The sequence below is a fragment of the Boleophthalmus pectinirostris genome, unplaced genomic scaffold (assembly GCF_026225935.1).
Source record: "Boleophthalmus pectinirostris isolate CB_2022bp ecotype Guang Dong unplaced genomic scaffold, ASM2622593v1 HiC_scaffold_16, whole genome shotgun sequence".
NCBI classification, from domain to species: Eukaryota; Metazoa; Chordata; class Actinopteri; order Gobiiformes; family Gobiidae; genus Boleophthalmus; species Boleophthalmus pectinirostris.
The window spans coordinates 8452471-8476579 of record NW_026571095.1 but is presented as its reverse complement, the minus strand read 5'-3'; the positions used below and the strand labels follow the sequence as shown (position 1 = coordinate 8476579).

The 24109-nt window shown below is 39.7% G+C and overlaps 1 protein-coding gene across 5 annotated transcripts in view; it reads left to right on the top strand.

Annotated features, from left to right (window-relative positions):
- Positions 1-23979, top strand: part of depdc5 (DEP domain containing 5, GATOR1 subcomplex subunit) — a 33389-nt gene extending 9410 nt beyond the window's left edge. The window contains exons 22-42 of one of the 5 annotated variants that reach the window (XM_055152072.1): positions 440-640; positions 1048-1177; positions 1254-1342; positions 3468-3524; positions 5604-5760; positions 6995-7155; positions 7970-8090; positions 8159-8326; positions 9122-9344; positions 9764-9888; positions 10321-10414; positions 11171-11233; positions 14818-14906; positions 14978-15058; positions 15647-15779; positions 15858-15957; positions 16182-16421; positions 18133-18302; positions 19243-19414; positions 20739-20882; positions 22431-23979. In XM_055152072.1, coding sequence (XP_055008047.1) covers positions 440-640; positions 1048-1177; positions 1254-1342; positions 3468-3524; positions 5604-5760; positions 6995-7155; positions 7970-8090; positions 8159-8326; positions 9122-9344; positions 9764-9888; positions 10321-10414; positions 11171-11233; positions 14818-14906; positions 14978-15058; positions 15647-15779; positions 15858-15957; positions 16182-16421; positions 18133-18302; positions 19243-19414; positions 20739-20882; positions 22431-22729 — 3017 coding nt within the window. In that variant the 3' untranslated portion in view covers positions 22730-23979. Of the gene's footprint in view, positions 1-439; positions 641-1047; positions 1178-1253; positions 1343-3467; positions 3525-5355; positions 5448-5576; positions 5761-6994; positions 7156-7969; positions 8091-8158; positions 8327-9121; positions 9345-9763; positions 9889-10320; positions 10415-11170; positions 11234-14817; positions 14907-14977; positions 15059-15646; positions 15780-15857; positions 15958-16181; positions 16422-18132; positions 18303-19242; positions 19415-20738; positions 20883-22430 lie in introns of those variants that run through there. The other 4 variants (XM_055152073.1, XM_020922190.2, XM_055152074.1 and 1 more) reach the window with 4 other exon arrangements.
- Positions 23980-24109: the final 130 nt, after the last annotated feature.

Here is a 24109-nt window from a genome sequence, read left to right as displayed (position 1 = left end):
TAAGCATTGGCATAGAAACTAATGATGATAGACATTCATTTCCTTGTTTGCCAAGGTCTGAATTAGAAGTGGTATGCAATGTTGGAATATTGACTAGTTTGAGATGTTTGGTAGAAATGTGCAGTGTAATGGTCCACACAATGGAATGTGCACCTTTGTGTTAAATTATTCAAGAAAATGTAGGGGTGTTCCAATACCGATCAAAGTTATACTATTTACTATTATGTTGTCAAGCAAGTTTTTTGTCCATTGTCCACTGTTACAGCCACACAAAAACATCTTTCATTTTTGTATCATAACTCTGTTTGCTATTGTGTGCATTATATCACCATGTATACCATGTATACATACACGTAGAACACCCCCAACAGTATCAGTACATCCATATATATTTTTATTCTGATCCTGTCTCTGTCCCTCACCTCCCTCACATTTGCAGATTTGGTGGAGAAGATGCTGGACTCTCAGAGGGATAACAGTGCTCCAGGCCGGTTCACTGTGGGTAGTGCTGAGTCGACTCTGCACATCCGCCCAGGAGGATACACCCCCCAGAGGGCGCTCATCAACCCCTTCACCCCATCCCGGATGCCCATGAAGCTCACCTCTAACCGCCGCCGATGGATGCACACCTTCCCCGTCGGTCAGACACTGCTGTTTAAACACCACACTGATTGAGAGATAGATAGAAAGAAATATACTGAACAAGATGGAGAGAGACAGAGAGAGAATATTGTCATCAAAGTGCACATTCCACCTCCTTTTCTGCAACTAACATCTTGTAAAACTGAAAGAATTCCAATAAGAAAAAGATGTCCCGCGAGATTTCAGGTTTAAAGAGGGGATATTATGCAGAATTGATTTTTGTGAACTTTCTACTATGTTCTTTCATCAAAAACATGCCTGAAGAGGTTTTAGATGTCATCCATGCATGTCTGAGTAATTTAGAGATCTCTCCCGGGCCCTACAACATACCATGGTCATCTAAATATACTATGTGTTAGTAGTCAATACCTTATAGATGTAAAATATCTACTGTATGTCACTCAGGTCCCTCTGGTGAAGCTATCCAGATCCACCATCAGACCAGGCAGAACATGGCGGAGCTTCAGGAGGAGAGAGACCCTGCCCACACGTCGGCAGAGCTGCTGGAGCTGGCCTATCATGAAGCCACGGGCAGGTCAGGCACGGGGAGTTTGGAGGTTTTCTTTTATATATTAACAGATTTGTGGCTGACAAGATTGTTTGTTTTTCAGGAGAGCCACGTTGCGTTATGGAGACAGCAGCCTGTACATCGGAGGAGTTGTGGAGGAGTTTAGTGGAAGTCCAGGGAGTCATGCAAGTGGTGAGCTCTCAACACAAGAGAAGTGGCAGGCATTTTAGGAACGATAAAGACAAGATAAGACAGGACAGACATGAGACCGCACCATAAAAACTATACTGCTACTATTTTAATCACCTTGCTGTAAATCACATTGTAATATTGCTAGTTTAATACTTCTGTAAAATAGTTGGATGTTTAAAGTTAATTTTGTCTACTATAAATGTCATAGATACAGTCAAGTTATTAGGAGCTCCCACTTGCAGAAGGTTTGAACTCCTCCACTGAGCAAACAAACCACTCATTTTAATCTAGAAGAGATGTAATGTCACCTAGTGCTGTCAAGCGATTAAAAAAATTTGAGATTAATTAATTATGATCTGTAATTAATTAATCTAATTAATCTCTTTTTAATCTCACCTAAAAATTGCTGAGAAAAGCCCTCAAATTGAGGCATTTTCATTTAAATTCATTATTACATTATTGTGGCAGATCAAAAGACTGATATAGAACAAAAAAAAGTGACTTTATAAAGTCATTTGTTGATTAACAAACTTTAACAGATGGAGTCACTTACATTCCACAGTATCATCATTATTATTACTATTACTAATCTGCAGTGTTGGGAAGGTTACTTTTAAAATGAATTCCCCTACAGATTACAGATTACATATCCCAAAATGTAGTTTGTAATGTAATCCATTAAATTACTTAAAGTGAGTAACGCAATCTGAATACTTTGGATTACTTGATATTGTCATGCTTTTTAAAACTACATGAATGCAGCAACCGCATCCTGAAAATTCTTGTTTGTTCTCTTCAAAATGTCTGTTGAGCCCAAGTCTCCATGAACAAGCAACTGTTTGCTGTAAAGTAGTAAAGACTAGGAAATGTGAACATAAGATGTTTTGTCTGCTTAAAGACAATAAAAAGTCCAGTCTTTCCTTAACCATATTACAAATATTATTGATAGAGAAATGCTTTATATATGAGATCACTGGTTTTAGTCCTGGTTTAGACCTGCTTTAGTCCTAGTTTAGTCCTGGTTTAGTCCCGGTTTTAGTCTTGGTGTTAGTTCTGGTTTAGAGGCTCACAGGAGGAAACACGGTCTACGCAGCGTACGCGAGAAAACACAGTCCACACGCGGCGCACGGGAGGACGGCGGTGTCTGCGCAGTAGCTACGGAAGGAGACGTGGTCCGCGCGTTCTCAGGTTGATGACGATGATGACGATGATGAAGGTGTGTGTTTGTGGGTGTTTGTGGGTGCGTCCCCTCATGTGGCAGGTCACAATAGGACAGTAGTGCAGATTTCATGAGCCTATGCAGTTTGTTTTCACCAGCGCCAGTAGCTCCGGTTTGACATTTAACTTGGAGGCGATTTTATATTTGTTGTTTTGTTTTATATCTCACGTCGGGAGAAGAATTTCCAAGACACGAATGCGTTTTTACCTGTTTACTGCTGTCTCTGTTCTACTGGCTCTTCGACCTCGTCCATTGTTGCGACTCACACCGCCAACGTTAACATGACGTTTACATCGCTCTTACTGCGCGCGTTTTGTGTGGGTTTCTGGCATGAGTGGAATTACTGAAATAAAAAAATAAATAAATGTGGGGTTTTTTGTGTGTTGTCTCAACAACACATAAAAACAGATTTTATAATAAGGCAACTCGCATACAGAAACAGTAAAGTTAGAGATTAAAAATGAGATTAACGTGATTAAAAAACATAACGGGCTAAATATGACTGTAATTAATTAATCGCAATTAACGCGATAATTTGACACCCCTAATGTCACCATTTGTTTAATTACCACAAGAGTAAACAAAGGATTTGGGATATCTATTCTATAAAATGCAGATATTGAGAAGACCAAAGTTGCCCAAATTTGTACTAATACTCAAGAATGGTAACAGTAGCTGTGTTCTACTAGCACATGATTTTGTGATTCTAGCGCCCCATACTGTATTTTAACATCAATACTAGAAAATGTTTTTAATGCTTCCTGCCCACTCACAATAAAGGCTTTTAATATTTTGTAACTGAATGCCTGATATTTAGCTTTTTCTCAATGCATCAGGAAACATTTTAAAGAGGGAAAAAGGCGACTGTGTATTTCTTTGAATGAGTTTACATCCATCTGTCCACAGGGTCTTTGACAAATCGCGGGTCCTTTGAAGACTTCTCTCTGAGCGGCAGTGATCCGAGTGAGTCCTCCTCTTTCATAAACAATCGCATCATAAATTCTGATCACTCCTGGGTGGGACCTACATACAGACGAATGATTGGTGATACATACAATACTTATTTAACCTGCGGTGCCTGTAACAAATGAGGGTTTTTACTGTCGGCAGAAGGTGTCTCCCTCCATTGGGTGTTCTCTCCCAAGTCGCAGGTCCAGTGTTTGGTTTGGGACGCCCCCTCCTCCCTCTCTCTCTCTCTTTTTCTCTTTTTTTCCCTTTCTCCCTCTCCCCTTCCCCCTCTCTCTCCCAACTTTAAACTATATTTTGTTGCTATTGCTGCTGATCACCCTAAATCTCCCAACTATTTTAATCTGGGTCCATCATCATTTTGGTTATAGTTCCAACTTCCAAGTACTGTCAGTAACCCATTTTTAGTAGTCAGTGCAGAGTGAGCGAAAATATCAAGGCTCAAGTCTAGGGTGAGGAATTTAAAGTGGAAATTCAGTAGAAAATATAGATAAGATAATAGTTTTAAAGTAGTTAAAAGTAGTGCAAAATTGGAATATCCATTATATACAATAACGCGGTCAAAAAGATAAAGAAAAAAATGAAACTCTTGATCTCTTGATCTTTCAAACAAGATCAGTAAGTGATATTTCTGCACTTCTGTGGTTTGTACTTGACCTAAACCAAAACATTTAAGACACATTCTAGCACAGATCAGAGGGATTGCAAAAATATGGTGTTTTTTTTATCACCAGTACTGTGTAGAAAAATATATAGGTGATTAATGTGTTTATGTTTTTGTTAATACATAAAAGCATGATTTGAACTATTTTTTTGCTTTTTTTTTTTACACTTTGTCCACTTAAAATGCATGTGTGATGTAAACTCACTTTTTGCTATGACACTTAACACTTGCATTTAAATTGGTGCACTTAAAGGGCCCATATTACATGATCTATTTATTTTGTTTTTTCCTCATCACAAACATACCTGGGGTTTTCAAACACATCAGGACTCCAGGCACTCCAAAGAAGTAAAAAGAGTTAAAAAAAAACACATGAGGAAAAATATAGTAAAAGGCCTTTATTTAAATTACCAAAGCCAACATGTTTCGACCTTAACTGGTCTTCATCAGGGCTTAATCGACAATACCTGGAGTTTTGTTTTATTTTAATTTCACACATGTTTAACACATGTTCTCCACAAAGAACACTGTTCCACCTTGTGATGCCATGCAGTAATACAGAAAGTGCTCCACTGTGTTTTTAAACTCCATACACCTTCACTAGAATCATTTGATAATTTCAGCGCTGGAATTGTCAAACTACTGAAAGGTAAAAGGTAGCTGTTAACTTGAAAACTTCTACTAAATGCCATCACAAGGTGGAACACATTTTGAGACAGAATAAAAATAAAGGGTAAACATGTGAAACAAAACAACTGCGAGTATGTTTTTGAGGAGGTAACAACATTATAACATGACTTAAAAGCTCACGAGTCAGTTTTCTGTAATGTAGGACCTTTATCTATGCCGTGATTTATTTATTTTTTTACCCTTTTTGTTCTTTTTAAATGCCAAAAGAGGAAAGCCTTTAAGACGTAACACTTATTTTTAATCTCACTTCAGAAATGGGTTACCTGGCAGTTCACTGTTCCCTCACTGTTCTTTAACCACCACTAGCATGTCAGCCCCCTGCATGTCCAATGGCACAATAGCTTTGAATGTAAAGTATATGAGCTGTTCTCCCTTTGGTACACCATAATAAAAACCCAATCACGCTTCTTTATGCATGGTTGTATTTTCTGCTTAAACCTTTGACAAAAATCATTGGGAAATCACTTTTTTCAGGTCACACACGCTCCCCTCACTTCTGTTGACTGCCACCAAGCCACAATCTGCATGTTCAGTCAATCTACACCTCCAGGCTGCATCTGAATCGGCACAAGTAACTCTGTTTTTTCTTCTCTTCCTCCTCCTCCTCCTCCTTCATCATCTCTCGTTTCCCTCCTGTCCCTGCCCTCGCTCGTGTACGTCCCCATGTACATTGTGTGTGGGTTTGCCTGTTGAAGTCTTGGTGCTGTCTGCGCCTCCGACAGTGCCTAGCTTTTGCTGCACGGTGGGAGTGGACTGGAAGTCTCTGACCACGCCCGCCTGCCTGCCCCTCACTACTGACTACTTCCCCGAGAAACAGGCCCTGCAGAATGACTACACAGAGGGCTGCTACGACCTGCTGCCTCACAGTGACCTCGACAGGTGCGGGATCACACACACGTCAGACTGTAATGTATTATTGTTTAGTTTTGTTGGATGTTTTCAGATTCTAAAATGTGATGATGTCATACTTCCAAATGGAGGCAAGGGCCAGATTACATTACATTACATTTTACTCTGCCCTGAAATCCAAAATTCTCAAATGTTGAACCTGATATTTTCAATTATTAACTAACCCGAAGAACTCACTGTATTACAACATCAATTAGCATTTTAACTATTTTAATTTTAGCTGCCCCCCATCTTTATTAATTAATATTAGCCTGTGTTCTGATGTCACCTGGAACCCAGCAATCCCTTTGTCAGAGACCATGTACAAATGCGTAATCTCACAAAAGAAAAGATGAACTGCACTAGATTTAGCTACTGCTACTTTCCTTTTGCAATCCCTGGGCAGGTGAAAACATTTAAAATACACGTTTCATTATAGTTACACAATGAAATGTCACCGTGTCTAGAATCAACTGTGTTTAAGATTCCAGTTGTTTTGAGAGTTTAGATTTAGTTTATCATCATTTTCGTTATTTATGAGGTCAGTGAGTGTTTTAAAGGGTTGGAAACAACATTGTAAAAAAAAAACAATTTGTTTTGTAAAATTTGTGAAAAAACTAACAAAAAAACTAAAACTAGATTAAATTAGGATTAAAGTGGAACTAAACATGCAATCCACCTCATTACTAAACTGTGTTTTAATAGCATTATCTACTGTTATTTACTGTTTAACAGCATTATCTACTGTTTGTCATTTTCTGGCAACTTTACTGTAAACTAGGTAAATGTAGGTAAAAAGTTGGTGGCGTTACAAAAAGACTGCCCCTGATTACAGGCAGGTGTTTCTGATACAAACACCTGACTGGAGGGGCAGAGTTTGAAGTGTGGATACCTGTTAGACCAATCACACTGCTCCTTATACCTCCAGACTCTGCCCCTCTTCATTCCTCACTCTCCCCTTTAGACCTCCATGTACTGCCCATCTTAGCAGGTCTATTTGAAATGTGGTTATGGACAGAGTTTGGGTGTTTAGTCCCACTTTAACTCCCTCTTGTGGGAGAGAGAGAGTGGAACAGGAGTTACTTTTAGATGGTACCATGTATTGAGATATTGAGACACTGACAATTCAAAATCTGCAACCCGGTAAGTTCAGCTAGTGCATACAAATGTAAATATTCATTGTATGTTGTAAGTCCCCGGGTTATGTGTTCCCTGTGTGTGTCAGGCGTGAGGACGAGGCTCCCTCCATGAGTGCAGCTCAGGTGTTTGAGGAGTTCATCTGTCAGAGGCTGATGCAGGGGTATCAGATCATAGTGCAGCCAAACAACAGGAAGTCCCAGCCCGCCACAGCCCCGCCCCTCGGCAGCAGCCCGCTCTACTCCAGAGGTAACGTCTCCTAATGAGTGTGTCGTTTTTTGTCCTAGTTTAGTTACAATAATTTGAATCCAGGATGTGAAAGGGCGTGTACCTGATTTCAGTTTATTCTAGTTAAGCTAAATGCTCTTAACATCGTACATCATGTAATAAAAGCAGCTGAATGAGAAATGTATTGAGATTGTTATATATATTCCCTGCATTTTTACAAGACATTTCATTGTGTATTAACTAAGATTAAGTTAAAGTTAAGTTAGTGTTGTTTTATTAGTTATTAAGTTCTAGTAATTTTAACTAAGAATAGATTTTTTTAAAAGTATAGTAGTTGTAGACTGTATATGTATTAAAAAATGTTGCCCCTCTTTGTAACTGTTTCTGAGCCTCATCATTTTGGTCTTAAAATGTTCATATTAACGTGCTCTACATGATCCTGGTGTTTTTATTTCACAATTTTTTCTCTAAATTAGAAGATATGAACATTAATAACAGACCAATCTAATGCCTATTTTCCCTGAGGTTGCTCTCGCTAGGTTTGAATGACACAGCCGTTGGTAAACACACGTACCCTTTCAAAGCAGCAGTGCGGGAGGGGACATGTACCTTCAACATCCTCACGCCTGATTGTTTGATTTCACTCTTGGATTTCCAAATATGGTCCCTGGTTGCAGATTAGTCACTACAACTGCTAGCCTGGACGTCATTTGGTTGCCACCAAACACTATGGGTGGCATCACACTAACTCAGTCCACTTCTATTATACAGTCAGTTAAGTTATACAGTGAGTTCTTCACCTGATTGTCACCTGATTATTTCTTTCCTTGTTTAGGTCTAGTATCAATGCGTCGCATGGAGGACGAGGAGACAGTTTACTGGCTGAGCATGGGACGCACGTTTCACAAAGTCTGCCTCAAGGACAAGATCATCACAGTGACGCGCTACCTGCCCAAGTGAGCTCCCACAGCGCCCCCTACGTCAAACCTCTGTAACTACCGCTAACTGGGCCTTGTGTTTGCAGGTACCCCTATGAGACTGCACAGATCACCTACAGCTACAGTCTGTGCCCACCTCACACAGATGCCCAGTTCGTGTCCTGCTGGGTGGAGTTTGGGCATGAGAGGCTGGAAGAGTACAAATGGAACTACCTGGACCAGTACATCTGCTCAGCCGGATCAGAGGACTTCAGGTTAATACCAGTGTTAATTTTATAGATTAAAAATATTTTCAGCATAGTTTTTGACCATTACTCATCATGGACAGGATCGATTCCCACTCGGACAAAGTTCTGTCATTGTGTCCTTCACTTATGTCCACTACCCATTGGACTACCTTATTAACTTGCCCTTGTTTTTTATCATCTGTGCTTCTTCTTACTTTATTATTGTGTATACTTGATCATTTATATTTAGTAGGTATGCACCGATCCAGTACTGATATTTGATATTGGCACTGATCTTGAAAAAATTGCTGGATTGGATCAGTTTTGTCTCATTTTATTTTTGTTTAAAGTCAATAAATGCTGTTTTTAGGTATCTGCTGATTGGGTATTTGCAGACACTTAAAGGGGCACTTTTCTGGTGGATGGTCTGTCAAAGAGATTAAATCTATCAGTCCCCAGGGAGACAACTAGGCTAAATTACAGGTCAGATCTGTGGAGAGGCAACCTTGCTCACAGTCAGAATGCCTGTTTTAGTAGGTATTTTTGAGCTATAAAATCACCTGTAATTTAATAAATGTAAAGTAGAGCTGTTTAAAGACATACTGTGTGACATTCTAGGCAGAGCAATGACATCTACATGGAAACAAGCAGGTGACGCACCCCCAACCAAACCAAAAAGTGATTGGTATCGTAACTGAAAATCTGTATTGGTGCATTGATACAAAGTCTGAGTCTTTACACACTGAGAACTACAAAGTGTTCAATATTGATTCCAGTAAAAAACAGAGGACAGAGATCATGTCTTTATCTTGTGTGTTTTAGCCTGATCGACTCCCTGAAGTTCTGGAGGACTCGGTTCTTGCTGCTTCCGGCTGGAGGGGCCCGGCGTGTTGGGGACATGGAGGGCCCCTGGGACGTGTATGGAGAGGGCCCTGGGGTCGGGGCTGGGGGCAGCGGGGAGGGGGCTTTACTTGACGGGTTCATTCGCTTTGTGGAAGGACTGAACCGAATCAGACGTCGTCATCGCTCAGACAGGATCATCAGAGTGAGTGTAGCAGGCACAAGACTTTTTACATTCATTTACATTTAAAGTACTTAAAGTGGACCTATTATGCGGAATCATCTTTTCAGAGCTTTTAACTATGTTATAGTCGTTTCCCTTCTGATTTACCCTCTAAATTGTATTTAGAGTGATTCATGCACATTTCAGTAATCTTTACTCTTGTATTCAAAACATCATTGTTTCAATTAACCCCTCTGCTCTGTACTTACTCTAATTGTATTTTCTTAATTGTTGATGGGTGCAAGATTCGGCAGCATTACATAGTCATTATGGAATGAAAAATGAAAAAAATTTGCTACTCGCTAGTGAGATCCCGGACGTCAGCAGACTTGTTTCTTTTATTAAGCTGTAAACAGTTTGAAACAGTATAGATCAGAGCTGGGTTTGTTTCTGTCCCACAGAAGGGGACCCCGATGAAGGTGTCTGCCCCCCTGCCCTCGTACCCCCCTGAACCTGTGGCCCCCCCTCAGGGCAAGAAGGGCACCTCAGCCTTATCCGCGCTGCTGGAGATGGAGCAGAACCAGAAGTGAGTCATCTCAACTGGAAACAGAAGCTTCCATAAGTCTTTGTAATTTTTCTGGAAGTCAAGTAATTAGTCGACTACTGACTAATCAACTATGAAAAATAATTGTAGTTGTATTTTGATAATTGTAATTGTTGGACTATACAGACTTTTAAACTCAGTGACATTATTAAATCAAAATGTCAAAAAAAAGAATAAACTCATTTCAGATTTTTATCAATAAGACATTTTATTCAGAAATATTCTCTAGTTAGAAGCCATCAGTAATTTTAATTTCCCTAGAAGATGTAATGACCTAAGGTTAGAAATGTCTTTTCAAAATCTAAATTTACAATAAAATAATCATTTCACTAGTAAAATAATCCTTACTTGCAGCCTGACAAAAACAGTTTTTTTTCCCAGCCTAACTGACCCCATCCCCTTTTCTTCTTTCAGATGTTTGGAGGAGCAGCAGTCTAAGCCCCCTCCCCTGACCCCTGACCCCACAGCAGTGTCTGTAGCCCCCTCATATGTGGACAGCCCCCGGAAGGTGAGCCCTGTGTGCTCCATTCTGACTCTGCTCTGGCCTTTAAAGAGACATATTATGCTTAGCTGTAGTTTTTTAATAAGTATGGAACATTTGCTTAGACATTTATATGTAAAGAACAGACGATCAGAAGCTTTAAACACATGGTGCAGTACATTTCAGTTCAGTGAGTTCAAATGCTGTTAAAAGTGATTTTTGTGAAGATGACTTTAAAAATACACAATATACTAAGTTTGGGTTTCAAATAGTTAAGCCATGAACTGAATTTTCAAGGAGCATTTCCTGTTGTTCAGAAGGATTTTTAATGTGTTTAGTGTTTCACACTTGACACACTTGATACTCAGTACTGATTCTCATGTGGTTTTATATCTGTATAATTCCTCAGTGATCCAGGTAGTTTCCACAGGCGTATACTAGTCTGCTCTTATACTTGTTCTGATACAGCACAAGATCATTCTAAAGCTATTCAGGAAAGGTTAATTTCTGTCCTGTGAATGGGACTTTTAGTATCGATACCTGCTCAAATGAATATCTAGTTTTGATACTGGTTTTCGTATTGATTATCTGACTTTCATTACTTTTGACAACTCTACCGTGCACAAATACAGCCAAACCAAACAATTTCAATATTGTGGTTTATGACATGACAGTTTTTGCATCATATGTCTCTCTTCATTTTGACTCTGTGCTTGGCTGTTGTCTGTCCCTGTCTCTGGTTTGACTTTGGTGTTCTGGGTGTTTCTTTGCTGCTGGCCACAGGACGGTGCCTTTATTTTGGACTTTATTCGTAGTCCTCGCTCCTCGTACATCCACCACTCGCAGGTCAGTGTGGAAGAGTGACCGCTGCTTCCTGCATGTGTTTTCCTTTTCCTTTTTTCGTCTCTCTGCAACATTGACTTTACATGTTATTAGTAGCTTGGAAGACCGTCATCCTTTTACTCATCGCAGTTAATTGGTGATTTTCAGATTCTAGAATGTGATGATTTCATACTACCAGATTGGGGGCAGACATATTTCCCTATTTATAAAATTGCACTTTGTCATAAAATATCCAAAAAGTTTATTCACAAATGTTTAATGTAATCTTTTCTGTCGGTGACTAGACCCATTAACCTGCTATATTACAGCCATAGACTGTATAAAGAAGTGGACTTGAGTGACCCATAGCATTTGGCTATCAAATCAAATGAAACTTACAATCCTAGCGGTTACAGGGACAAATTTGGAGCCAGCCTCTTTATTAGAAATAGGATTTTTTTTTAACAGACAAAATAGTAAAAAAAAACAAAAAAAACAAAAAAAAACAAACAACAACAAAGCACCAGGATCATGTAGAGTGGGTTAGTACAAACATTTCTCAATATGCCAATGTAAGTCAATGGGAGCCAGGGTCAGAAGGAGCCAGCAGTACCCTCATGGAACAGTCTATGATTACAACAAAAACCTACATTTTAACTGTATTATACATTATACTGTATATTATTTCAGCTGTTGCTGTATTAAATATTATTGGCCTATATAATGTTGTGATGTAATCTGAAACTCAGAAATATGTCTTGTATAATATGGCACTGTTGCAACAAAATGCAATTAACATGTGTATGGATGCATGTGAATATTGATACTTTGCAATGACATCACACTGAAGGTCTACTGATTGGATTTCTGTTTTCATTTACTATGGTGACACAAGGTTTTTAGGTAGTCTGAAAACTCATGAAAAAATACTAAACTACACATTTTTAGGAGTCTTCGAACAATACAAGGCTTGTGGCTGTAATTGTATGTGTAAGAGACATGCTAAACAGCACAAATCGCACTCACTTTTGCAGTTCCAACTAACTCAGTTCTTTTTGGTCAGATTGTGTTAAAACAAAGCTCAGATTAAAGTCTAATTTGAGTAAGGGAGCTTCAGATAGAGCAGAGCCCACATTTGGCATCACACTCCCAGAGAATGTTGACGACATCAACTGTAAAGTTGCAATAGAAACAACAAAAGAATTCTTTATAATTCAGCTCTTAAAAAGGTGTGGTGGTCCAAGCTACATTTTATTATTAACTCAACCTTGTCTTTTCCTGTATAGCAACCTAACATTTAATTTGAGTCTAGAAAATGTGTGGAAAATGATCACTCTGGAACTTTTCTGATAGAGGTCCACTACCTGCTTGCTTGCTTCCATATTATTGCTTGATCGAAATGTTCCACGACATGGCATTAGACTGGTTTCCATTGACAAGCCATTGACACACACCTGTTTACTAAAGCTTCATTCTGTCTTCTGTTTCAGGCTTAGAAATAAACAACTCTCCTGTCAGCTGTCGTGAAATAAATTTAAATAAATACAGTTTAAAGGCCTACTGTGGAACATTCTCGTTAAAACAATGACTCTATGGAGACAAGCAGGTGGTGTGTGGTGTGTATATATAATATATATATATATATATATATATATATATATATACATATACACACACACACACATATATATACACATACACACGCACGCACACACACAGTCCCTGACAAAAGTCTTGTCGCTTATCCATTTTGTAGAAACAAAAGCTTATAACCTGACTTTAAATTAATCGATTGGTTTTAGAAATGTCTCATATGAAAGCTAAAACCCTCCCAAATTATGCTCAATATACTAAAATAAATTTGCTTCACTGAAGAAAGAGATTGATCATTTAATGAACACAGAAAGGTCAGATTTTGGCAAGACAAAAGTTTTGTCGCCTACAGAAAATTGAACAAATAATTTACTTCAAATACAAAAATATGTTGCATAACGTCAGTGAATGAAGTAGTGGTGCTGTGAGATCCATATTTAATATCTTGTATGACTTCCATGAGCTTGAAGGACTGCATCCATGCAGTTCGACAATGATTCATACAATTTGTTGATGAAGTCATCAGAAATAGCAAAGAAAGCGTCTTACATGCCTCCCAGAGTTCATCAAGATTCTTTGGTTTTGCCTTCCATGCTTCCTCTTTCATTCTACCCCAGACATGCTCAATGATGTTCATGTCTGGTGACTGGGCTGGCCAGTCCTGGAGCACCTTGATCTTCTTTGCCTTGAGAAACTTTGATGTAGAGATAGAAGTATGCGATGGAGCACCATCCTGCTGCAAAATTTGACCCCTTTTATGGTTGGGAATGTAAGAGGAGCTAATACTTCTTGATATTTTAGGCTATTGATATTACCTTCCACCCTGCAAATGTCTCGCACACTCCCATACTGGATGTAACCAAACTTAACTGTTTTCTGGGTGAATCTTGGATCCATGCGGGCTCCAGTAGGTCTCCTGCAATATTTGCGGCGGCTGTGATGCAATTCACCCGAGGATTCATCTGAGAAATCCACCTTCTGCCACTTTTCCAGTGTCCATCCTTTTAGCAGGCTGTGGGCCTTGGCAAATGCCACATGGTTTTTTAATTGCCTTTTGTTTAGTGCTGGTTTCTGTGCACTGATTCGATCATGGAGGCCATTTCGAGACAGAATTCTACAAACTGTTGTGGTTGACACAGGGACTTGAGGTGACCAGGCCTGGTGGAGTCTGCTGCAGTGGAAAAGGGGCCTTGGATTTTCAAATCAACAAACGGTCCTCCCGAGCAGTTGTCTTGCGGGGTCTGCCGGACCTGGGCTTGTCAAAAACATCTCCAGTCATTTCAGATCTTTTTCTTATTCTTTGTACTTGACGCTGAGACACATTGAAGGTGTCAGCCACCTCAGCAGTGGATCTGGTCTTCAGCCTCTTGATAATTAACGCTTTGGTCTCAGGGTGGATCTTAGGCATGTTGTCAGAGGTCAAGTTGCAGTTGATGTGAAGGTCTGGTGTGCTGGGGTTCTTTTTATACACACCCACTAACTGACTGATCTGTAACTGATCACAGGTGAGGCTGTAATCTAGGATTGGGTGCATCATCATATGACAAGGCGACAAGACTTTTGTCTTGCCAAAATCTGACCTTTCTGTGTTCATTAAATGATCAATCTTTCTTCAGTGAAGCAAATTTATTTTAGTATATTGAGCATAATTTGGGAGGGTTTTAGCTTTCATATGAGACATTTCTAAAACCAATCGATTAATTTAAAGTCAGGTTATAAGCTTTTGTTTCTACAAAATGGATAAGCGACAAGACTTTTGTCAGGGACTGTATATACACACACACGCACGCACACACACACACATATATATACACACACGCACACACACCACCTGAAGTGCACCTCAAAAGTAGAAAGGGTGTTTAGGTTAAAATGGGTTTGGGCTAAAATGCATGCTAAGTTTTTAAGACTTATTTAGAAAACATTCAGAATTTTTGGTTTTCTTGTTTGAATACTGTGTCATATTCAAATCTATGATATCTAATCTGTCTAAGAATAAGTGCATGTGTGTGCAGCTTCCCCCTGAGTCCTCTGATGCTGCAGATAAATCAGGACAACAGACCCCCGCCCAGACCACAGCAGAGACTGGAGCCCCAGAAGCCAGGTACAGGTTGCCCTCTGCAGGTGAGAAGGGCTTCTGTCTCACTCTGTATGTGACCAGTGTGTTTTTTACAGTGGACAATCTGCTACTGGAGCTTTGTCTCTGTCCTCCTCCCCGACCCCTCTGGAAATTCTAGAGGCCATCAAACATCCTACGTGAGATTTTAATTTATAAATGGAACTCTTCTGCATGTATTTATCCATCACTGTTTAGTTATTAAAGGGCCCATATTACACTATTTTCTGATCTATGTTTTAATGTTTCCTTGTCAAAACATATCTGACATTGTGTTCTGTTTCATTAACACATGTTTAACACATAACACATATATCCTGCACATTTACACTGAGTTCTTCTCTCAAAAGAAAAATGCACTTTTCCACCTTGTGATGTGTGTGTCATGTTGTAATACAGAAAGTGCTTCACGGTGTCCATAAACCTTCACTAGAATCATTTGGATGATTTTAGCCCAATAATTGCCAATCTTTACTGAACAAAAGTTAAAAGTATCTGTTAACTACTGCTTCATGACGTCACAAGTTGGAACAGAGCATTTAGAGCTTTGGAGATGTAGATAAAATAAAAAAATAAAACAACTGTAGGTATGTTTTTGATGAGGTAACAATGTTCTAACAGGGCATAAAGCTCAAAAGTCAGTTTTGCCTAATATAAGACCTGAAAGTATGAAATGAGAACTAACCACTTCTCTCATCGTGTTTTTAAATGCTATTTATAATGCCTAGTACTGGGGTGCAGCTCCTGCCAGAACAGAAGGGTTTGCCCCCAAACTGCTTCATCAGCGCAGAGGTGGTTCATTGGCTCGTGAACCATGTGGAGGGCGTAGCCACTCAGGGCATGGCTGTGGACATCATGCAGGTACACAGCACAGTGCTGACTGATGCTGTAAAAATGTGGAGTATTTGACTGTGACTGTTACTGTTACTGCTGTCACAGAAAATGCTGGAGGAGGGATTAGTGGCTCATGCTTCAGGAGACGCCATGAGGACCTTTGTCTATGGATTCTACTTTTACAGAATCGTAGGAGACAAAGATGGTGAGTGGTCACACAACACCCACACTCCATCTTATATAAACAGATAATGTGTAGAGAAGCCCTATGTACTAAACAAGATTCATCTAGTGGTAACTAAACAAAGCTCTTACTGCTTTTACTACAACAATGTACATTTCTGTAGATCCTTGTCTATTTGCTGGGCCTTACTTAGAATAGACAAGTAGTTAGAACAGCTGTGTGTGAGACTTACCTCTTGTGTGCAGCCTCAGCCTCCCAGATGCCCCCTTCAACTGGGGGAGTGTGGTCCACAGCTGCCCTGGAGGACTTCGCCCTGTTCCAGAGGAAGTGGTTTGAGGTGGCGTTCGTCCTGGAGGAGCGCAGACCATGTGACCTGCCGGCCTTTCTGTTGCCATGGTTACCCAGTAGGCCCGCCTCCTACGCAAGTAGGCACAGCTCTTTCAGCCGCAGCTTTGGAGGACGCAGCCAGGCCGCCGCACTGCTAGGTACAGCCGCCACCTAGAGCCCTGGAGGAGCTCTGGGCCCATTCTGAGAGGAGACAGAGCCAGGGGTCACACAGCAGGGAGCGCTGTTCACTCCTACATAAATATACATCCATCAACATTATGGCTCAACATTTCAGTCATACATTTTTACTGTTGATGCTTTACTGGTTTGTAAGCACTGCTCTGTCTGAGCTGAGGTGTTAATTAATTAATGAGTTCATTCATTAATTCTCATCAGAATTAGAGCCATCAAAAAACACTCCTCATTTGTCTGATCAAATTTGTACCAGATAAAAACACAAAATCCCCAAAGACTGAACCACTGGGCCATTGTATATCCATCTTCCATTATCCAGTACTGAAATATATAATCCATTAAACATCCATGTAACATCCCACATCATCTCCTTCTGGTCCCTGCATCTGTGACTACTGGTCACGGTCTCCTCTCTCTGTTTGGTGTGTAGTGTGTAGTGCATGAAGTAGAGAAGCTGGACTGTGATTGGCTGATGGGCTGATCCAGTGTATGGTCCCTGCCTCTATAGTGTGGCCCCGTGATTTTGATCCTAAGAAATAGGCTTGATACTCAATACTTCTATAACATGATGATAATTAAAACACTCTTTATTTAGACAGTAGAATGTGATTTTCAACATTAAATCATAGTACATTTTATTTATATTACAATGTGGTGTTATAACTGTATAATCCCTCAGTGGTCCAGGTACGTTCCATAGTGGTCCATGGGCATATACCAGTCTATATGTGCTCTTATACTTGTTCTGATACAGCTCAAGATCATTGTAAAGCTATTCAGAAAAGTTTAAAATTCTGTCCTGTGAATGGGACTTTTTTTTTACTATAGATAGATGCACAAATGAGAATCTAGTTTTGATAGTAGTTTTAGTATCTGATTTTTGATACTTTTGACAACTCTATAGTGTGGTCCCTGCCCGTAGTGTGTGGTCCCTGTCATAGTGGTCCTGTTGCATGTTGGTTGTGGGGCTGTAGTTCAGTGGTGCTGTGGTCTCTTGCTCCTCGCCTGTCGCGCTCGGCTTTGCCTCTGTGTTTGCATCAGCTCCAGGTTTGTCCCTCACCGCTGCATGCTCTGACCAGGCTCGCTTCTCCCACCGTCAACTGCATAATAAAAATGCAATTTTAATACACCATTTTGTATATTGTAACACAATACTATACATTCGATGATATGGTGACAGAAAGCATATTCTCCACTTACATATTCATTAATAATCAATAAAAGTGGTGGATCCTTTGTTAAAGGAACTGTAAGATTTTGTTTTCAATTTCATAAACATGGATATCTATCTGTGTTCCCAGATACTAAGTAAACATGTTCAAAACAAACATAAATTTTACTGATTCTGATTTATCCTTAATTATAGAAACATAATGTCCCATTTATTTGATCTCACGAGTCTCTCACTTAGGCTGCCAATTTCAAAGCTGAAATCCAGTTGGTTTAAACCTAAAAAAGACCCTCTGATCTGAATCCTCACTACCTTATTACAGCTTTCATCATAAGCTTTCATTGGACACATATCTCCTTACCAGGCTTGCATATTTGTGGATATATGGAAGTACGCACGTCCTTAAAAACAGTTTAGCTTGCTGCTTGAATATTATTGCCTCTGGTACCTCCCACTTCCTCCCCTCCTCCTCCTCCTCTCCTCCCCCTCTCTCCTCTCCCCAGCGGCCACAGTCCCAGAGCAAAAGACGGTGACCCTGGACGTGGATGTGAATAACCGTAGTGACCGCAGTGAGTGGTGCAGCTGTTATTACCACGGCAACTTCTCCCCAAACTCCGCCTTCGAGATCAAGCTGCACTGGATGGCTGTCACTGCTGCCGTGCTTTTTGAGATGGTAAACAGTTTTAGATTATTAGACTAGTGACTCAAAGTTTTGAGGAGCAATAAAAATGGCTACATCATTCAACAGAATTTTATATTTTTGTACTTTTTTTCTGAAAAAGAGCTATAATATGAATGGATTTAAAGTAATTGTGAAAATATTTAAAGCTGATTATTCAGATGATTCAACCCCTCTATGTTGTTGCTGTCGAACACTGAATTTCAATAAGGTGTCTATCATAGACCGTATGTATGAATGGACATAGATATCCGCTGTATATCTATCCGCTGCTTTCCAAATAGGAAGTGCGCCAGGCAGCTCTTCCGGCCCCTCCTGACTGAGAAGGGCAGGCACATTTAACAATCTCAATCATGATTGACTCTTGTGGTTGCTATGCTCGCGGTCAGATTTCCAAATATGGAGCCTGGCTCCAGATTTGCTCTGTTAGCATCTGGAGTTTCATGGTGTCTATCTGTCTTATTCTCTGTAAAACCTTGGCAGCACGGTGACTGTGTGGCTAGCATTCACGCTTCACCCCCAGGTCGCCCAGGCCTGTTTTGTGTGTAATCTCCCTGTGTTTGAGTGGGTTTTCTCTGGACACTTGAATTTCCCAGATCAACCCAAACATGCACCAAATGTAAAATCCTCCAGCTAAGGTCGTCCTGACCAAGACTAGCAACAAGATCACGGAGATGTGTCTCTGAGCACTGTGGTGTGCACTGCTCCTCAGGAGATGCCGCAGTGGCATTGAAGGATGAGTCAAATACAGAAGACAAATTTCCCTACAAGGACAATAAAGTGTACCTTAAACTTAACAAGTTAATAAATTACTGACAATCAATTATTGAAATAGTTGTCAACAAATTTAGTATAATTCTTGTATGTCTGGTGTATTGAATCATGTTTCCATTTTTAACCCCAAATGAATTGTCTGAATTGTGTTGTTGCTCAGGTCCAGGGCTGGCACAGAAAAGCTGCCTCCTGTGGTTTCCTCCTGGTCCCGGTGCTGGAAGTTCCTTTTGCTCTGACCTCGTACCTGTACGGAGACCCCCTTAGAGCGCACCTGTTCATCCCCCTGCACATACACTGCCTGCTCAAGAACGCCACAGACAACCTCTTTGAAGGTACACTTTGGGCCTCATTCATGAAGCATTCTTACAAACAAATCTGTACTTAAGGCCTTTTTACAAACTTTTTAGCATTCACAAAACTTTTTCTTAACTGAAAATGTTCTTCTGGAAGAACAACTCCTACGAACAGTCAGGAACACTCGTAAGAACACAAATTCTAAAGTTTTAAAATATTATTACTCTGATAATGCAACAAAAAAATTCTAATTCCTCCATCATTGTAAGTTTTATATTTTCTTAAATAATAAACATATTACTGTGTGATCCAATAACATTTATGAGGCGTTTTATAGAGCATGTGTCTGTTGGGTCTAACAGACTTTATACAGGCTGCAGTGAGCCTAACTCCCTCCCATCACCCCACCAACACGCCATGACCAGAGCGCACTTTTATAGACCCCCAACCAGGCCCCCTCCATCGCTATTTACCTCGGGTCAGTGACTCGCAGAAAGAGCGATAAATATGACGAAAGAGCCCGCCTATTTCAATAACTTTATGACTTAAATATTCCCTCCCTGAGTGCGTTCATGTGAGTTTGGACATTTCAAATCCCTGCTGAAGCTGTAAAACAGCCGTAGTCGGTAGACGTGCTCCATCTCACTTCCTCAGTCACTCTCTCCCTTGCACTTTCACATGTCATAATGTCAAACCCATATAGGCCATATTTGGAAGTTCAGAGGGCGTTTCCAATCAAATAAAATTTCATTTTCTATGTAGCTGAAATGCAAATGAGCATGGAGGTGTTCGTAGCTGAGTGTTAATGAATTAGGCACAACTGTTACTTAAGAAGGAATTCGATTGCTTAAGAAGTTACAAAAATTTTTAAAGAAAACATTCAAGAATGAGCCCCATTGTTTGGACTAGTACTGTCATACTAAAAATTTAAACTTGATTTCCATACTAAGGAATAGATGTGATATTCAATGCAAATTCTAATACCGTGACAATAATAAAAAACACTCTTTATTTACATGATTTTCACCATTAAATATTTATAGTACTTTCTTTTCTATTCCCATGTGGCCTTATATGTGTGTAATCCTTCAGTGGTCCAGGTAGGTTCCATAGTGGTCCATGGGGGTATACTAGTCTATGTGCTCTTCAGGAAAGGTTCATTTCTGTCCTGTCAATGTGACTTTTTAGTATTGATACTTCAAATGAGTATCTAGTTTTGATAATAAATAACAGATTTTTGTTACTTTTGAAAATCCTTCTACAAATGCTGTCTACAAATCTACACAATTTGGTGACATTTTCAACATTGTGGTTTGATAGTTTGGTTCAGTTTCTCCATGCGCATGTCTCTCTTTCTCTTAGGATTTGAGCCGGAGACATACTGGGATCGCATGCAGCTCTTCCAGGAGGCCATCCTCTACAGATTTGGCTTTGTTCATGATAAGTTTTCTGCCTCAGCCTTCAACTTCCCCTCAGAGAACAAGCCCCAGTACATCCACGTCACAGGTTTGGGCTGACATTTTGAGGACATTTCACCATTCAGAAGATAGATGGAAATATTTAGTTTAGAATTGTTAAAGGGCCTATTTTACATGAATTTGATTTGATCCATGTTACAGTGTTGTTTACTCATCAAAAACATACCTGGAGTTGTGTAGAGTTGTGTTTTATTTCATTCATACAAGTTTAAAACAAATCCTGCATATTTAGCCTGAGTTCTTGAAAACATTTGGTTCTCCACTGTGTTTTTAAACTCCATACACCTTCACTAGAATCATTTGGATGATTTCAGTCCTGGAATTGCCAGTCTCTATTGAACTGCAAATAAAAGGAGTTGTTAACTGAAAAACTACCACTACATGACATCACATGGCGGAACAGAGAATTTGGAGCTTTGGAGATGTAGACTAATAATAAAGGGTTACTCAAACGTGTGAATGAAACAAAACAGAACTCCGGATATGTTTCTGATTGGGTAACAAGATTATAACATGGCTTAAAGCTCTCAAGTCAAGAACCTTTAAAGGTGTACTGCGTAACTTTCCGGGAGGAGGGTTGTTGCTTGGGCAGGAATTTTTCACAGTATGATATTAAACTGGTCTATTTCCATGGAGACAAGCACCAAGCCAATTTACAGGACTTACAGAGGTGGGCACCTACAGTAGAATACATATTTTTCAAAGTATATGTTTTTAGTGTAAAAAAAACATCTATAATTCAATAATAAGCACACTTAACACCATACTGTGGTACATTTTTGGGAAAGCAGTCTCTCTAGCACGTCTCCATGGACACAACCAGGTGCTAGGCTTGTAGATAAAAAGTTTTGAAAACTGAGTTTTGAGAGAATGAGAGCCTCGCACATCAACTACTAGAGACGGGTGCGTTGGAGGAGAGGGAGCAGCCCCAGAACATACAGAAAAATCCCGCACACCGTCTTACTTGCAAACTGTGAAATTTATTAGGACAAACCGTGCAACGTTTCGGCACTAGGCCTTCGTCAGGCAAACAGAATGAGAGCTCAGGTGGCCATCTTAAATAGGGTGTGGCAAGCACCCAAGGGTGACAGGTCATAAAGAAACAGTGCACACAAAACCCCATAATTCAAAAAACAAAGACAGTCAACATATAGTGTAATAATACAAATAATAATAATGAAATCATCATATAACGGTCATAGAAAAGTAAGAAGAATATATGGATACATATAGACATAGTAAAACATTCACCCAACTATAAAATAATGTTGTCGTGCCATATACACATCTATATATATACACAATGAATCTTAAGCTGTAGCCCATATACAGCCCACCCAAAAGAGTTTTGAAATCAACTAATCAATACACATATTAGTTGACATTTACTACTTTGTATTAGTATTAAACATACAGGTCTAATTATACCGTTTTAACATATATTTCTGTGGAAAAAAAACATGACAATATTCTATTAAATGTCTCCATGGACAGAACCAGGTGCTAGGCTTGTAGATGAAAAGTTATATAGTGCACCTTTAAAAGTTGTCAGTGACCCCTGTTTCTTTTCTCCCAGGCACAGTTTTCCTGCAGCTTCCCTACTCTAAGCGTAAATACTCTAACGCCCCCCAGCGTCGGCGGCGAAACTCCATCACATCCAACAACCAGGGTCCGTTTGGAGGAGAGGAGCGCGTGGGCTTCTATTGGGCCTATAACACGATGCTGACGAAAGCGTGGCGAGCGGGTGTTTTGGGAGATGAAAGACTGGCAGACCGTCTACTGCGCGATTTCACTGACTTCTGCGCCAACAAAGACAATAGGCTGCTAAATTTCTGGGACAGCTGTGTGGAGAAGATGAACGCCAGTGCACCCTGACAGGTCTGATAATGGACTGTGAAGTGCCTGCTCTGGTATGACAGGTTTTAGCACTTGAAAGACTTAAAGGCTCACTGTGTAACTTTTCTAGTGGAGGGTTCGTCACCTGCTTTTCTATGGAGATATCATTGCTCTGCCTGGAATGTTCCACAGTATGACATTCAATAGCGCTACTTTACATTTATTCAATTATAGTTGGTTTTATAGCTCAAAAATCCCTAGAAAAACAGGCATTCTGACTGTGAGCAGAGTCTCCTCGCCACAGATCTGACCTGTAACTTGGCTTGGTCTCCATGAAGGTAGAAAGCTTTAATACCATACTGTGGAACATTCCATACAAAGCAATAACATCTCCATGGAGAAAAGCATTTGACGGGCCCTCCACCAGAAAAGTTACAAAATGCACCTTTAAAGGAGCCAAAAATTTGACTCAAGTAAGAGTAACGTTACTTCAACAAAAAATACTACAAAGTACTATCCAACTCTGCTCTTCAGGCACATTATGTAACCTCTGCAGGACATTTCCTCACCGCCTTTTTCCATGGAGATGTTAATGCTTTATCAGGAGGAAGTATGGCATTAATTAATTTTATTTATTGTCATTGTCAGTGAACAAAATTCACTAACTATGAACTTGCTTCAGTGGTTTGGTGTACCATAGAACAACAAATGATATTAGTAAATAAACTAACTAACTAAAATATAATTAAGGGCATGCATTAAAATCAGGTGAATAAAACAGTAATTAAAACACTAACTGAATTAATCTCTTGCATTAATTCAGTTAGTGTTTTCATTGTTAAGAAAACATCTTGAAAAACATGTATTCTGAACAAAGCAATAACATCTCCAGGGAGATAAATGTTACAGTTTACCTTTTTAAAGAACAAGATTCCAGCACATAGAATGCTTGTCTTGGCATCTGCGCCCTCTGCTGGTAACAGTGGGAAAGAATTTTAAAAATGCATGTAACTGGAGCAGAAGTGGACAGTGATACCTTCATAATGGAGACGATGAAAAGATTCAGGTGAAATCTGTCAGCTGCCGAAGTGCCTTTTAAATTGTTCAAGTGAAAGTACTTTTTAGTAACAACAGTGTGCTTTGGAGAACTGTGAGACACATACAGAGACATTAGAAACAGAACATTTCTCCTCTTTGTAAAGTTACATGTAATGACTGAAACATGAAAATGTTTTAAACTAATTTGTGGTTGTGTATAGTGTAAAGTTACATAAATAATGTCACACCTATTGAGTTTCATTTTGTTATTGTTTAATTACAGAGAAACCCCTGCATTTCCATTTGATCTGTTTTGTGAACGTTTTTGTTTCTGTGAAAATAGTTTGTGATCTGGTAATAATTGACCTTTATCTCCAATTT